This window comes from Clupea harengus, unplaced genomic scaffold (genome assembly GCF_900700415.2).
Source record: "Clupea harengus unplaced genomic scaffold, Ch_v2.0.2, whole genome shotgun sequence".
Taxonomy (NCBI): domain Eukaryota; kingdom Metazoa; phylum Chordata; class Actinopteri; order Clupeiformes; family Clupeidae; genus Clupea; species Clupea harengus.
This window is the reverse complement of record NW_024880424.1, coordinates 1-11,773: the sequence shown is the minus strand read 5'-3', so window position 1 is coordinate 11,773 and position 11,773 is coordinate 1. Positions and strand designations below refer to the sequence as shown.

The 11,773-nt window shown below is 44.0% G+C and overlaps 1 protein-coding gene across 5 annotated transcripts; it reads right to left on the bottom strand.

The window, feature by feature from the left end:
• Positions 1-577: 577 nt before the first annotated feature.
• Positions 578-7,779, bottom strand: LOC122132103 (zinc finger protein 2 homolog). 5 transcript variants are annotated; one of them, XM_042706882.1, is made up of 9 exons: positions 7,540-7,779; positions 6,827-7,029; positions 6,623-6,715; positions 6,424-6,519; positions 5,946-6,056; positions 5,732-5,855; positions 3,833-5,293; positions 2,655-2,750; positions 578-712 (listed from the first exon to the last, which is right to left on the bottom strand). In XM_042706882.1, the coding sequence occupies exons 1-8, from the start codon at positions 7,589-7,591 to the stop codon at positions 2,656-2,658; spliced, it is 2,235 nt and encodes a 744-aa protein (XP_042562816.1). In that variant the 5' UTR covers positions 7,592-7,779; the 3' UTR covers positions 578-712; position 2,655. The 5 variants fall into 5 exon arrangements, with proteins under 5 accessions (XP_042562816.1, XP_042562817.1, XP_042562820.1 ...); XM_042706883.1 differs by having other exon boundaries at positions 5,732-5,813; XM_042706884.1 differs by lacking the exon at positions 578-712 and adding an exon at positions 3,059-3,129 and having other exon boundaries at positions 2,661-2,975.
• Positions 7,780-11,773: the final 3,994 nt, after the last annotated feature.

The window sequence follows — 11,773 nt, the reverse complement described above, 5'->3', positions numbered from 1 at the left end:
GTAAAGTGGTGCTCACCTGGGAAGCAAAAGCTTCCTGGCGTTTGACATCTCTGGAGGCCACAGAGACAGACTGGAGTGCTGCTGACTGAGGTTTGGAGGCCGTTGGGGCAGGTCTTGAGGCAAGAGAAGCAGCAGTGGTCTGCTGTTTGCTACATGAAGGTCTCGAGGCTGACCCTGAAGCCTCCCCAGAAGCTGCTCCAGACTGAGCAGTTGGGGCTTTGGCTGGCAAACAAAACGGCTTGCTCCTAGAGCCAGGCTTCATGTATTTTCTAAACTTATTGGGGTCAACCGTGTTGGCGGCCTGCACTGCCAAATTGTGGGTGACGGCGTAGACTGGCTTGGTGAACCCTACACTCCATAGTTTGTCGTCATTCGTCAGGTCATTTTTGCATGTGTGCATCAGGTGGTCCAGCATGATGATGGTTACATGACCGGTAAGGCGGCTGATCAGGAGCATATATTGGGTCAGGGTCCAGTCCTCCATCTTCTTGGGAAAATGCTGTTGTTGTCCTTGCCCTTTGTTTTCAAGCATGAGGGTAATGGAAGAAAAGTCTTTGCTGACCTCGCCTTTGGCAATCAGCTCGATGAACATTACCTCCACCATGTCAAACACTTTTTTCAGCATCTCCTCCGCCAACTGCTGGTCAAATGCTTTCACCTCCTTCACTTGCTTGGGTGTGGTTGGGAGACGTTTCTGTACAATTGCTGATGTCTGCAGAAGAGTCAAGGCATGATGCCTATGTATTAGATAGTGATTGTTGTTATGTTTTCATAGACAGTATGTGAGGATGCAAAATATATTTTCAAAGGTGGGTAGAGTAAGCAAAAGCTGTACTCAAATACAAGTATTGTTACTTTATAATAATGACTCAAGTAGAAGTAAAAGTACCCATCAAAAAAATGACTTGAGTAAGAGTAAAAATCTTTCTTTTTTTACACTTTTAGGCACATTTCTTCAAATGTGGGGTTATGCCCAAAATATACAATTTTAAACTATATTATTAATAAATCTAATAAATATATAGAAAATCAAATAAATAATAAATTGGGCTGCTGCTGGCCATTTGGGTGGCCTAAGCGGAATTGTTTTGTGATCTTTGTTGAGGCCTACTACAAGTCATGCTACACTTTGAGGAATGACAGATCAGAACAAAAATACTTAGGGCCTCATTTACTAACATTGCGACCGCAGCTTAATCTGCGCTTTTGCCAAACCGCATATACCGCACGGTATTTTTCCGTGGTATTTAGAACCTCGTCGTAATCAGCGCCTAACACCGCCCATTAGTGTTATTTAGCGCTCCGCTAAAATAGGGAAGAAAGAGCCTGCGTGTTCCTGCCACCATGGATGATGAATTAGAATTAGAGCTTTTGGTTCACGAGGTTACAGCAAACTAACCCGGGTAAATATAGAAACTCATAAATATTTCTCCGTTTAGCCCTTCCGTCCACACTAAAAGTTGTTTATTGGTGAGCTGATTTGGGGAAATTAATCTTTTCAGCGAACATTGAGTTTCTGGGTTGCTATGGTTACCCCTCAGGGTGCCTGTGCAGTTTCATATTAACGAGTTCATATTCACACATATTAGTTAATCACACACAGACAACTGCAAACTGTTAAGATGGTTCCCTAAGCTAGAGATAGCTAGGATACTTAATAGCCAGGTTAACTGCTCCATAGCATCCCGTTAAATAGTATTGTAGGAATACACAACACCCCTTACTTTAAAACGGCGTATTCCAGCACTGAAAACCATGCTTTTCAAAAACGCTGCCCTAGGCAGATACATTTGAAAACTGGAGTTGTAGCCTCGACCATAGATATATATAAAGGCCTTTATATATATCTATGGCCTGGACAGGGGAAACTGAAGTTTTCAGACGTTTGGTTGCCATGGCACTGGGGGTAGCTTGCGCTCGAGAGGCTATAACGTCAAAATAAACATGGAAGGTGAAATGAATATGCTGCTCTGTCTCTACAATTTACGTACCGGTAGTTTAGTTAGTGTACTTCGAGTACAAGTACTTTTCCTGAATAGATACCCGTTACTCATACGCAGAAGGTGTGCACTGCACTGTACTCGGTGTGCTTGAAAATGAAGTGAAAATACGGTTTAAACCATACAATGAGCGGTGATTCTGGGTAACAGCTAGCTGGTGGGACAGTTTGTATATGCCTATATTAAATTATATATAAAAAATAAACATAAAAACAAACAACATTTCTGATGTTCGTATTTTTTAAATTTCTCGCAGGCACACAGTTTTCATTTAGCAGCTGATATGTCATGCTAAAACACCTCTTGTTTCGTTACTAATACACAATTAGGCGCACTTTACGCATCTCCTCCTTTGCGACAAACACCCACTTTCCCTTATACCCTCCCAGCAGCGGTAATCTGCGCTTTTACTCAGGTGCGCCTCCTTTGGAAATACGGTTTTATGTCTTTACCCGCTATTTTACGCCTGAAATGGGCGCAATCCTGTTAGTAAATGAGGCCCTTAGTACATGTAACGGAGTAAACATAGTAGCATTACTACCCACTTCTGTATATTTGTGTATCCCTAAACACATAATACGTTTGTCACAAGTGTATCTACTGACTTATACTGAAAGTCATATCTCACAAAATAGTTGGCAAATTTAAGATCACCCTAGGTTCCATCATAATCTTCAGGCCTTTTCGAATCATCTCCCTCAATGCTGTGTTCTTCTTGAGTTCCACTTCCTCTTCTGCCTCTGTCTCCTCCTGTGTCAGACATTCAAAGGATTACAGGTCATTAGAACTAGCAGCCATTCATGTTTTGCCCATCGTCCCAATATAGAAAATCTTGTTGCAACCAAATTGACTAAACCTGTGGCCTTAGTCAATGTTCAGGAATTGACATGCATAACTACCTCTAAAAACTGTGTAGGAAAGGTCGATTGTTGAGAGGATGTTCCCTCAGGCATAGGGGGAGTCGTGGAGGTCGTGCTTAAATGGAGGGTAGCACTGTTCAGTCATTATAAGGACTTAAAATGAAAAGAACAAGTTAAGCTCCTGTTCGGTATTCGTACCTGGTCGCCCCCGTTGCTTCTGCAGTAGCACCCGCAGTCTCCTCAACCAGTGTCCTCTTTACGTGTTTTGTCTTTTTGTAACGTTAGTGACAGTAAAAAAAAAAAAACCCTGTTAATATGGCAGCCACGTTTCGAGACATGAAACACAAACCACAACGCACGTTTCTGCAGATATAACACCTACTGCCAACATTTAAAATGGCACAGAACCAAATGTGTCGCTTGTTTACCTTTCTTCCTCTTCTCGCCATTTTTATCGTTACTAACGCTACGGATATGTCGCCACTTCAGAACACTAATTTAACATTCTAATGGCATCAGTATCTCGCGCGCATAGATTACCGTCGTCGCAAGATGCACTTAATATTTTACAGATGTTGAAATTAAGTTCTGGAATGTAGGTTTAGAACATTATTAGAGATTATTATTAGAGCTCAGACATTCGTTAATTAAGACAATATAATTAAGGAAAAAATGGCTAAAAGTGTAAGTTTAATTCTCTCCTCGAACGTATGAATTTCCATTCGCTGTTGTCTTGAGACAGTTGAACGCTTTTGGAAGAAATTTCTAGGCTAGTTGGATGTAGCCTGTTTGAAATAAACTCAAAAGTAGCTGTGTATCAGCAAGTGAATTAGAGGTACACATTTAAAAGGCATTTCTGAATTACCCCTAAAGAAGATGGAGAATAGAATAGGGAGAAAACATGAGTCAATTACAATCCAATAGTCATTTAATTCTGAAATTTCACATTTCTCGCAATGTCATTTTACGTACTCTTTCCAACATGCGTAAACATGTGTCTCTTGAGTCGTGTGGAGGTGGAGAAGCATTTCTTGCACTCCCCGCAGCTGTATGGCCGCTCGCCAGTGTGAGTCCGCAGGTGCATGGTGAGGTCCGAGGAGCAGCGGAATCTGCGCTCGCACAGCGTGCAGGGATAAGGGCGTTCGCCCGTGTGTATGCGCCGGTGCAGGAGCAGCTCCCCGGACGTCAGGAAGGTCTTCTCGCACTCAGGGCAGGGGTGCGGCCTCTCCCCTGTATGCATGAGGTTGTGGCGCACCAGTGATGTGGACTTTGCGAAAGTCTTGCCGCAGTGGGCACAGGAGAAGGGCCTCTCCCCCGTGTGGGTGTTGAGGTGCTCGGCCTGGGCTCGCTTCGTCTTGAAGCTTTTGGGGCAATGCGGGCATGGGTAGGGTCTCTCGTCTGTGTGGCTGCGGTGGTGACGTGTCAGCTCACCATGCGTCAGGAAGCTCTTGCCACACACGGCGCAAGGGAAGGGTCGCTCGCCTGAGTGGATGCGCAGGTGGCGTGTCAGCCCCGCCAGCTGTGTGAAGCTCTTGTCGCAGTAGGAGCACGGGAAGGGCCGCGTGCCATTGTGGGTCAGCTGGTGGCGGCTGAGGATCTGTGGCTGGGAGAAGGCCTTGCCACACACTGGGCAGGGGTACGGCCGTTCGCGGCTATGAATCTGCTGATGCTTCTTCAGCAGCCACCAGTGAGTGAAGCACTTGCCGCACTCTTCGCACGGGAAGGGTCTTTCCCCGGTGTGCTTCATCTGGTGCCGCCGCATGTCTGAAGGGCGGCTGTAGGACTTGTCGCACTGCATGCACTTATACTGTCGCCTAACCACGTGGGTCTGCCGGTGCTGTAGCCGTTCCAGGATAGTGTCAAAACTCACACCGCACTTCTGGCACTTGTACTTGCCCTTGGGGTTGGCTTGCCCTGTTGCATCCAGTTCTCTGGGTTCCAGTGGCTCTCCGGAGCTCATGCCACATGGCGTTCTCTCATAGTGTAGCTTGAGCAGGCCAAACTGGGTGAAGCCCTTGCCGCACTGCGGGCACATGTAGGGTCGTTCTCCGGTGTGAATGCGCTGGTGCCGCGTCAAGTCCCAGGAGTTCTTGAAGCCCTTGTTGCACTCCTGGCAGGTGTAGGGCCGCTCGCCAGTGTGAATGCGTTGGTGACGTGTTACATCGGAAGATCGCGTGAAGCTTTTCCCACATTGGGGGCACGAGTGGACCCCGGTGGGTGCCACTTCTGTTTCAGCGTGGATGGGAAACGGCTGGGGGAACTCGACCCGTTGGAAAGTCTTCCTTGGTGAGGGTCTTTCAGCAGCCTTTTGCAGCTTGGTATATTCCTCCGGGTGACTTTTCTCAATGTGCTGAAGTAGGAAGGACTCCTGCATGTGAAAGAAAGGGCACTGCGAGCAGGCAAAGACCTGAGAGGACATCTCCACAGTGCAACCTTAAGAGACGAAAAGGAAACAGGCAATGAGTACTGACTGTGAAATTGGCTGGACAGACATTAGACACATTTTCTAGTGCCATTATTGCATGGTACATACAAACAAAGCTCACTCCAAAGTCCATTTAAATATGTTTTAATGCTGTGAGAAACACCATTTATTATCACTAATACATGCATACATTTTGTGAGTAATCTAAACTCTAAAGCATGCTGTTATTCACTACAAGTTGGGTTTTTACATTTCTAAGGTGGCAAACATTATTTATTATACATCGTGTAATACCAGGGAAATATTACATCACCAAATCTTTAATTACAATCATCAGTACAACTTGAACTATGGGATATCTGCAGAACTATATCTGTAGTGTGGAACACTGGGGAATATTAAAGCACATTTAAACTCCTTCAGGGCTCAAAATGTGTTAGGTTTACCTTGTGCCCCAACGTTCTCAAGGCTTTGGTGATGCTGGAGGAGAGTTTTCAAGTCATCTGGCTGAGAGAGGGACTCTACACACTCATCCAACACAGAGGGGGCAGAGCTAAGCCAAGAGACCGTCTAAAACAAAGCATAACACACATAAATGAATATGCACAGTAAATAACTATTTTTGTGTTGAACCTAGCTTTGACAGTTTTTGAGAAATACCTGTCCAAGATCAGGCACTGGTAGCAGCTTCTCTAATCTGGAGAGGAACTCCCACACCAGCAGCTGCAGGTCTGTGTCATATTTATTGCCATAATCCACTGGGAACACCTCCTGTTCAACAGGTAAAAGTGAAAGTGTCTGACCAAACTGTGTTCTTATTTAGTAGTCACATTAGAACCAAACTTCTTTAGAACCGCTTGGTTCAAGTGGATGACATTTTACATTCAAATTAATCTATGGTCTATATTTTAAAACCTGCCTTGTAGTGAATAAAAGCAGACTTTAGAGTCATCGTCACTGACGTACTCAAACACACTCAGACAATATTAGCATGTTAACACTGTGAAAGGTAAGGACCAATGTTTTTGTTAAAGGTCAAGGTGTATGGGCTCTTCATCAAATTATCAGATTAATTACATGACAGGATATTATTTGACATTTTAAGTAAAATAGGAAGAGGCTGGGTAAACTAGCCCACCTGAAAGAAGTGCTCCCTCTCAGCTGTGTCTTTCAGCAGGGTCTGAACCAACTCCAGGAAGATGGTCTCTTCTGCATCCACCTGAGCATCTCCACTCTGCAAAGGTGCAATCCAGAATTCAGCACAAAAGCCTGCACAACGATCGCACAACGATGTCTTTCATTTTAAAAAGCAACTATTAATTAAAAAACAAACCCACCCCTGCACGCCCTGAAGGTCTAATGCGATCCAACAAGGGCTGGATTGCCTCTGAATTAGCAGCAGAATCACAACGGCACAACTCAAGGATCAACTGAGTTAAATGGACAAGGGGGAAAAAGCAGTCAGTGACCATGTCACTCTGTTGTATTCTACATAGCCTACATGAATATCAAACTGTTACACTGCAGTTCATTAAACTCACCCTTGCTCGTAGACCAAGTAGCAGTTGGGCTCTCTGTTTGCACGTGATAAGATCCGGGACTGTATCTGTCACCAAACTGACAAATTCCTCCAGCTTTCCATAATCCATGATGTCTCTCCTCTGTGCCACCTGCCACATAGCAGCAGAGACGAGCCGCAGTGGCGGGATCAGGAGACGCAGTGAAGAGAGAGGGAGGAATATATCTGCAGAGAGAGACATACATGAGGAGGAGCCCCTCATACAAAGATATCTCCAGTCTCTGTGAGATTACAGTTACAGGGACTGCAATGCAGTTTAGTGGCTCAGATTTGACCATCCTTATATAGTTTAAATCGTAAAATCTCGAGTCTTTTCTATCATGTGGGGCTCCTGAACATCCCTACAGTACAATATTTCATTACATTCCCACACTGACAACTTCAGGTGTAAAAAGGCTTCTACTCCCATATTTGCTTTGCTTACCAACCAATAAAAGGCTGTTACAAGTTGTTTTTTTACCAGCTGTTTTCTGTCAAAAGACCAGACAGACCTTAAGTTTACAATTCTAAACACCTTACGTCCAGTTTCAAAAAGATGCAACTTAAAAACTATTAAACTATATTTAACTCGCCGCTTAGCATTTTGTTGTCCTTTCAAAACTAATATTGCAGTTGGCTAATGATACCTGCAAGCTAGCTCTGTAATGTGTAACTGCTCTTTCTAATTTGACTTACTTGACGAATCTTCGATGCATGTTTCCATTATAGTGGGAACACGGTAATTCATGTATCATTAGTGTCTACAATAGTTTACGGTGTACAGATTGGACATAGAGAGTATTTTGTCCCTTTCCACCATTGCTATCTTGAAATTGATTTCCTGCGCATTCTGTCCATTCCGTGATTGCTGTGGACGTCTTGAATGATGTCATGACGTAGATTTCTATACCCAAGAGGGATTTGTAGTTTTTAATGTTTCAGAAAGGCTTGTTTAGAGTTAGATTACAACATTGTCGCCGGTCGACCATGATGTATTACAAATAAATATATATTTTAAATGATCTCAGAACGTTTAAAATGTACGATAAGCAATGCTTGAAATGCTTCACTGATAACTGAGGTTTTCTGAACTACTACTCCCAGAATTCCCCTCGATCAGCAACACTCTTTGGCACCAGTTAGCAAACCTAGCGTACTTGAGCTAGTTAGGTTATTAGTTGATGTTTTAATTCCAAGGATTTCCCTTTCTTTGCCCTGTTACTGCTGAGGATTCGCAACAATGGAGCGGGGACTCTCATCTGAGAATGATGATTCAGGTGTTTGATTTTTCCTTTTCACTCACATGCTTGTCTAGTGAGCCTATTTTGCAGCCTTAACTGTAGCTACCTATGGTCAGGATGAGACTGCTATCCACCCAAGTTAGCTAACGTGCTGCATTTAACAGTGCTTTAAACAACATTTTCAAGTTACTTTCTGCGCAGTGTACTCTCAATGGTTATCAAAAGTGGAGGTCACCTTGTCAGACACTTGAAATGCGAGTAGGAAAGAGTATCAGTGAAAAACATAAACATGTGCAGGTGTTGCCTATACTTCAAATACTTGAAGCGGATCAATGCTGCGCAGATTGCTAGCATGATTACTGTGTTGTTGGCTGAACAGTTTATACAGATATTAAGGCTATTCCATTTCCCTGTATTATCATAAAATTATATTACGTGTGGAATTTCGACAGGTCCTCAGCGAGTTAACGGTGAAAAGCATACTTATCAAACATAATGGTGAAAAGGTAACCTACGCCTGAAATGTTTGCTACAGCCAAGTTCATGATCGCCCGATTTCAGACTTTGCTGTGTTCAGTAAATGTCATACATACAACAGCTCAGGCATCTTCATGTTTTTTCTCTTGGCAGCTCCCTCCCTCCCCCTGTCTTCCCTGCGCCTACTGGTTCCACCATTGAGGTTGATGACTGCATTATTGTGGCAAGTAGTCCAGCAGAAAAAATGTATGCACTACGACGAGCTTGATGAATTTGTGACCATGGTAACGGAGTTGGCTCCAGAGCTGCTCAGTCACAGGGAGAAAATCCAACTTCTTTTGGGACTACGTGCCAGGGTGAGCAAGTATTTTTTATGCCTAATGGCTCTTTGTTTATATTTTTGTTGTTACTAATCATTGTGTCAGTTTTATTTATATGCTTGTGTTTTAGCCTCTTTTAGAGTTATGCCGTGGCCCAGTAGATGGACCAACAGTCCAGCACTACTTGGACAGAATGAAAACTTGCTGCCTTCCTTCTGGACTGTTGGTATGTAGTGGTGTTATGACATGGGACATGGCCTGTGAATGGGGGTAATATGGCATGCTTTACATAATGTTTTTGAAAATGTTGTTGTTTTTAATAATGATATGTTTCTGATCTAACACTGTGCTCCATTTTTGTCTTAGATGAAAGATTCAGATATTGAGGCATCTATGGCTAATTTTGAGAACCTCATTTATGCTTTATTGAAAGATCCTGTTGAGAAAGCATATTTCTTCCAGGTTAGTTTAATTCAATTTAAGTTATTAATTTATGTTTTTGGTACAAGTATAATATAAAATGTACTTTTAATAATTAAAATGTGATCTCCATTTTAGGAGGTATATCCACTGGAATATGGACCAAAGTATGACACTGCAGTTATGGAACTAATGTGGGAGTTACTTTCAAGACTTGAACAATGGATGCCTGTACCAGACATGGAACAGGTAAATACAAAGGCATTGAATTGTATTCATTGTCATTTCATAGCTGTTGTTATTCATCCAATACATTTTGCTCTTACAGTTGTTTATTTTCTTGCCACGGATATTTCTGGATCCAGATATATCCGGATCTAGATGTCCTGGATGTAGTTTGGACTGAATGAAGGCCTTTCTCCTTTACAGATTGTTTCCTGGCTCTCCGCTGTTCCTGCTTTTTTTGAGAAATGTGTGCAGCTTGGGACAAAGGACTTGAAAGTTCTGCTGCAGCACTGTCCAAGTCGCAGTCACTTGAACCCTGGTTAGTTGATGAGGCACACCACTGTGCCTTTACATGAATCGGCATTTACTAATGTTAGTCTCTTGATTCACTTACCCCCTTTTTCTTGTTTCTCAGCTACTTCCACTTCCCCAAAGGGAGACTGCATCCTGAGTTCCCTTGCCACTCCTCCCCCCTCCATCAAGGTCGTCATGGCCACAGAGCCTGTGACCTATCACATCCAGTCGGACTCGGCCTGTGTGGGCATACTGAGCTCTGACGTTGTGACCGAAACCATCATCGTGACAGAGTACACAGAGGTGGAGCTAAGGACGAGTGAAGAAGGCGATGCTGTCACCATAGAAGAGGATCAGGCGAATGTTGTTCAGTTGGTCAATGAGGAAATTGAGGTAAAGATGGAGAGCAGTGGCCCAGTGGAGGCGAGGACTGTTCTTGTGGAGCCAGGTCATGTAAGCGAGGAGATGGTGACTGTTTTGGAAGAGCCACAGCATTTAGCAGAGTCAGTAAACAGCCAACTTAAGGAAGCAATTGTGACTATTTCCAAGGAGGCAGTCGAGTCCCAATCAGTACATGATATAACAATGGTGGATTCGTTGCAGAATGTGTCAGTAAAGTGGGAGTCTATTCCAGGAGCAGTGGTCGTTGAGGGGGGTATTGCTCCAAAGAGCATAGGTGCTTCTGGCGTGATGGATGTTGATATCAAGGACAATGCATCTTGCAGTGGACAACATGATGATCTTGCTGTTGAGAATTTGGCAACCTCAGGCAAAGATGGAGAGGAGAACAACATCAGGAACGTTCTCCTTATCAAATGCAGTCAGGAAGATAGCCAAGCAGGACCTTCAGTGTCTCCACCTCAAGACGAAATATTGCCATTGCAGAAAGAGGACTTTAGTGCTGTCAGGGAACCGTCCACAGATCTCTCAAATCCTGAGGTCACCAAAGGTCGTCAAACTGTGATGCCACGTCGTGGCCCTGGGAGACCAAGGAAGAGCGAGAAGAAGAAAACTCCAGTCAGCACTCGAAGACGAAGGGGTAGACCACCTATTGCAAAGAAGGAGAATGAGGACATTGCAGTGGTCATCCCTTTGTCTTCTGAGAACAAGTAAGAGTTGGGGGCGGACGGTTTTTGTTGAAAATATGTCTGAGTGTTTGTCTTCATCATCTGTAACATGTGCATTTATATTTTAGGAATGGCAAAAAAGCCCTGAATGCATCTTCAGAGACAGACAGAAAGGAAGACATGGCAGGTATAGAACATCGTTATGTATTTGATTTGTCATGAAAACCACACTTGTTCACACACAAAAAGCATGCGCACACACAGACTCACAAAATACAACCAGTAATACATGCACTGCTCAGGCACGAGTCCACAGACTGTAAAGGGATGGAAGTGTAATATTCCCAATGATAGTAGCAGTGCTTATGTAAATACTGACTGCTGATGCTTAGTCAGCTGCTTTACTCTGTGCTGAGTCTATTTTTAACTTGTATGTTTATAATTATATGATGGTGCAATGTTCATCTGTTCTTTCTGTGGTTTCACTTGGCTGTAATGGTCTCTCTTAACTCTCTCTCTCTCTTTCGACAAAGGGGAAGGGCATCTCCAGGAGAACAATCAGAATGATCATCCAGGCCAGCTGAACAAGGTCACTAATTCCAAACAGAATGGCACAGACATTTCCAGGCTCTCTGCTGGTCCTTACCGAACACGGAGGTCCTCCTCCTCCTCCTCCAACTCCTCCTCACTGTTATCCTCCAAGGATCCATCTGTGAAAAGCCCCCGCTACCGCTACAAGTGTGACACCTGTGGTAAGACCTTCACGCGCTCGTCAGACGTGCGCCGGCACCAGCTGATCCACACGGGGGAGCGTCCCTTCCGCTGCTCCCACTGCGAGAAGACCTTTCAGCACGCCTGGGACCTCACCAAGCACCAGCGCAAGACC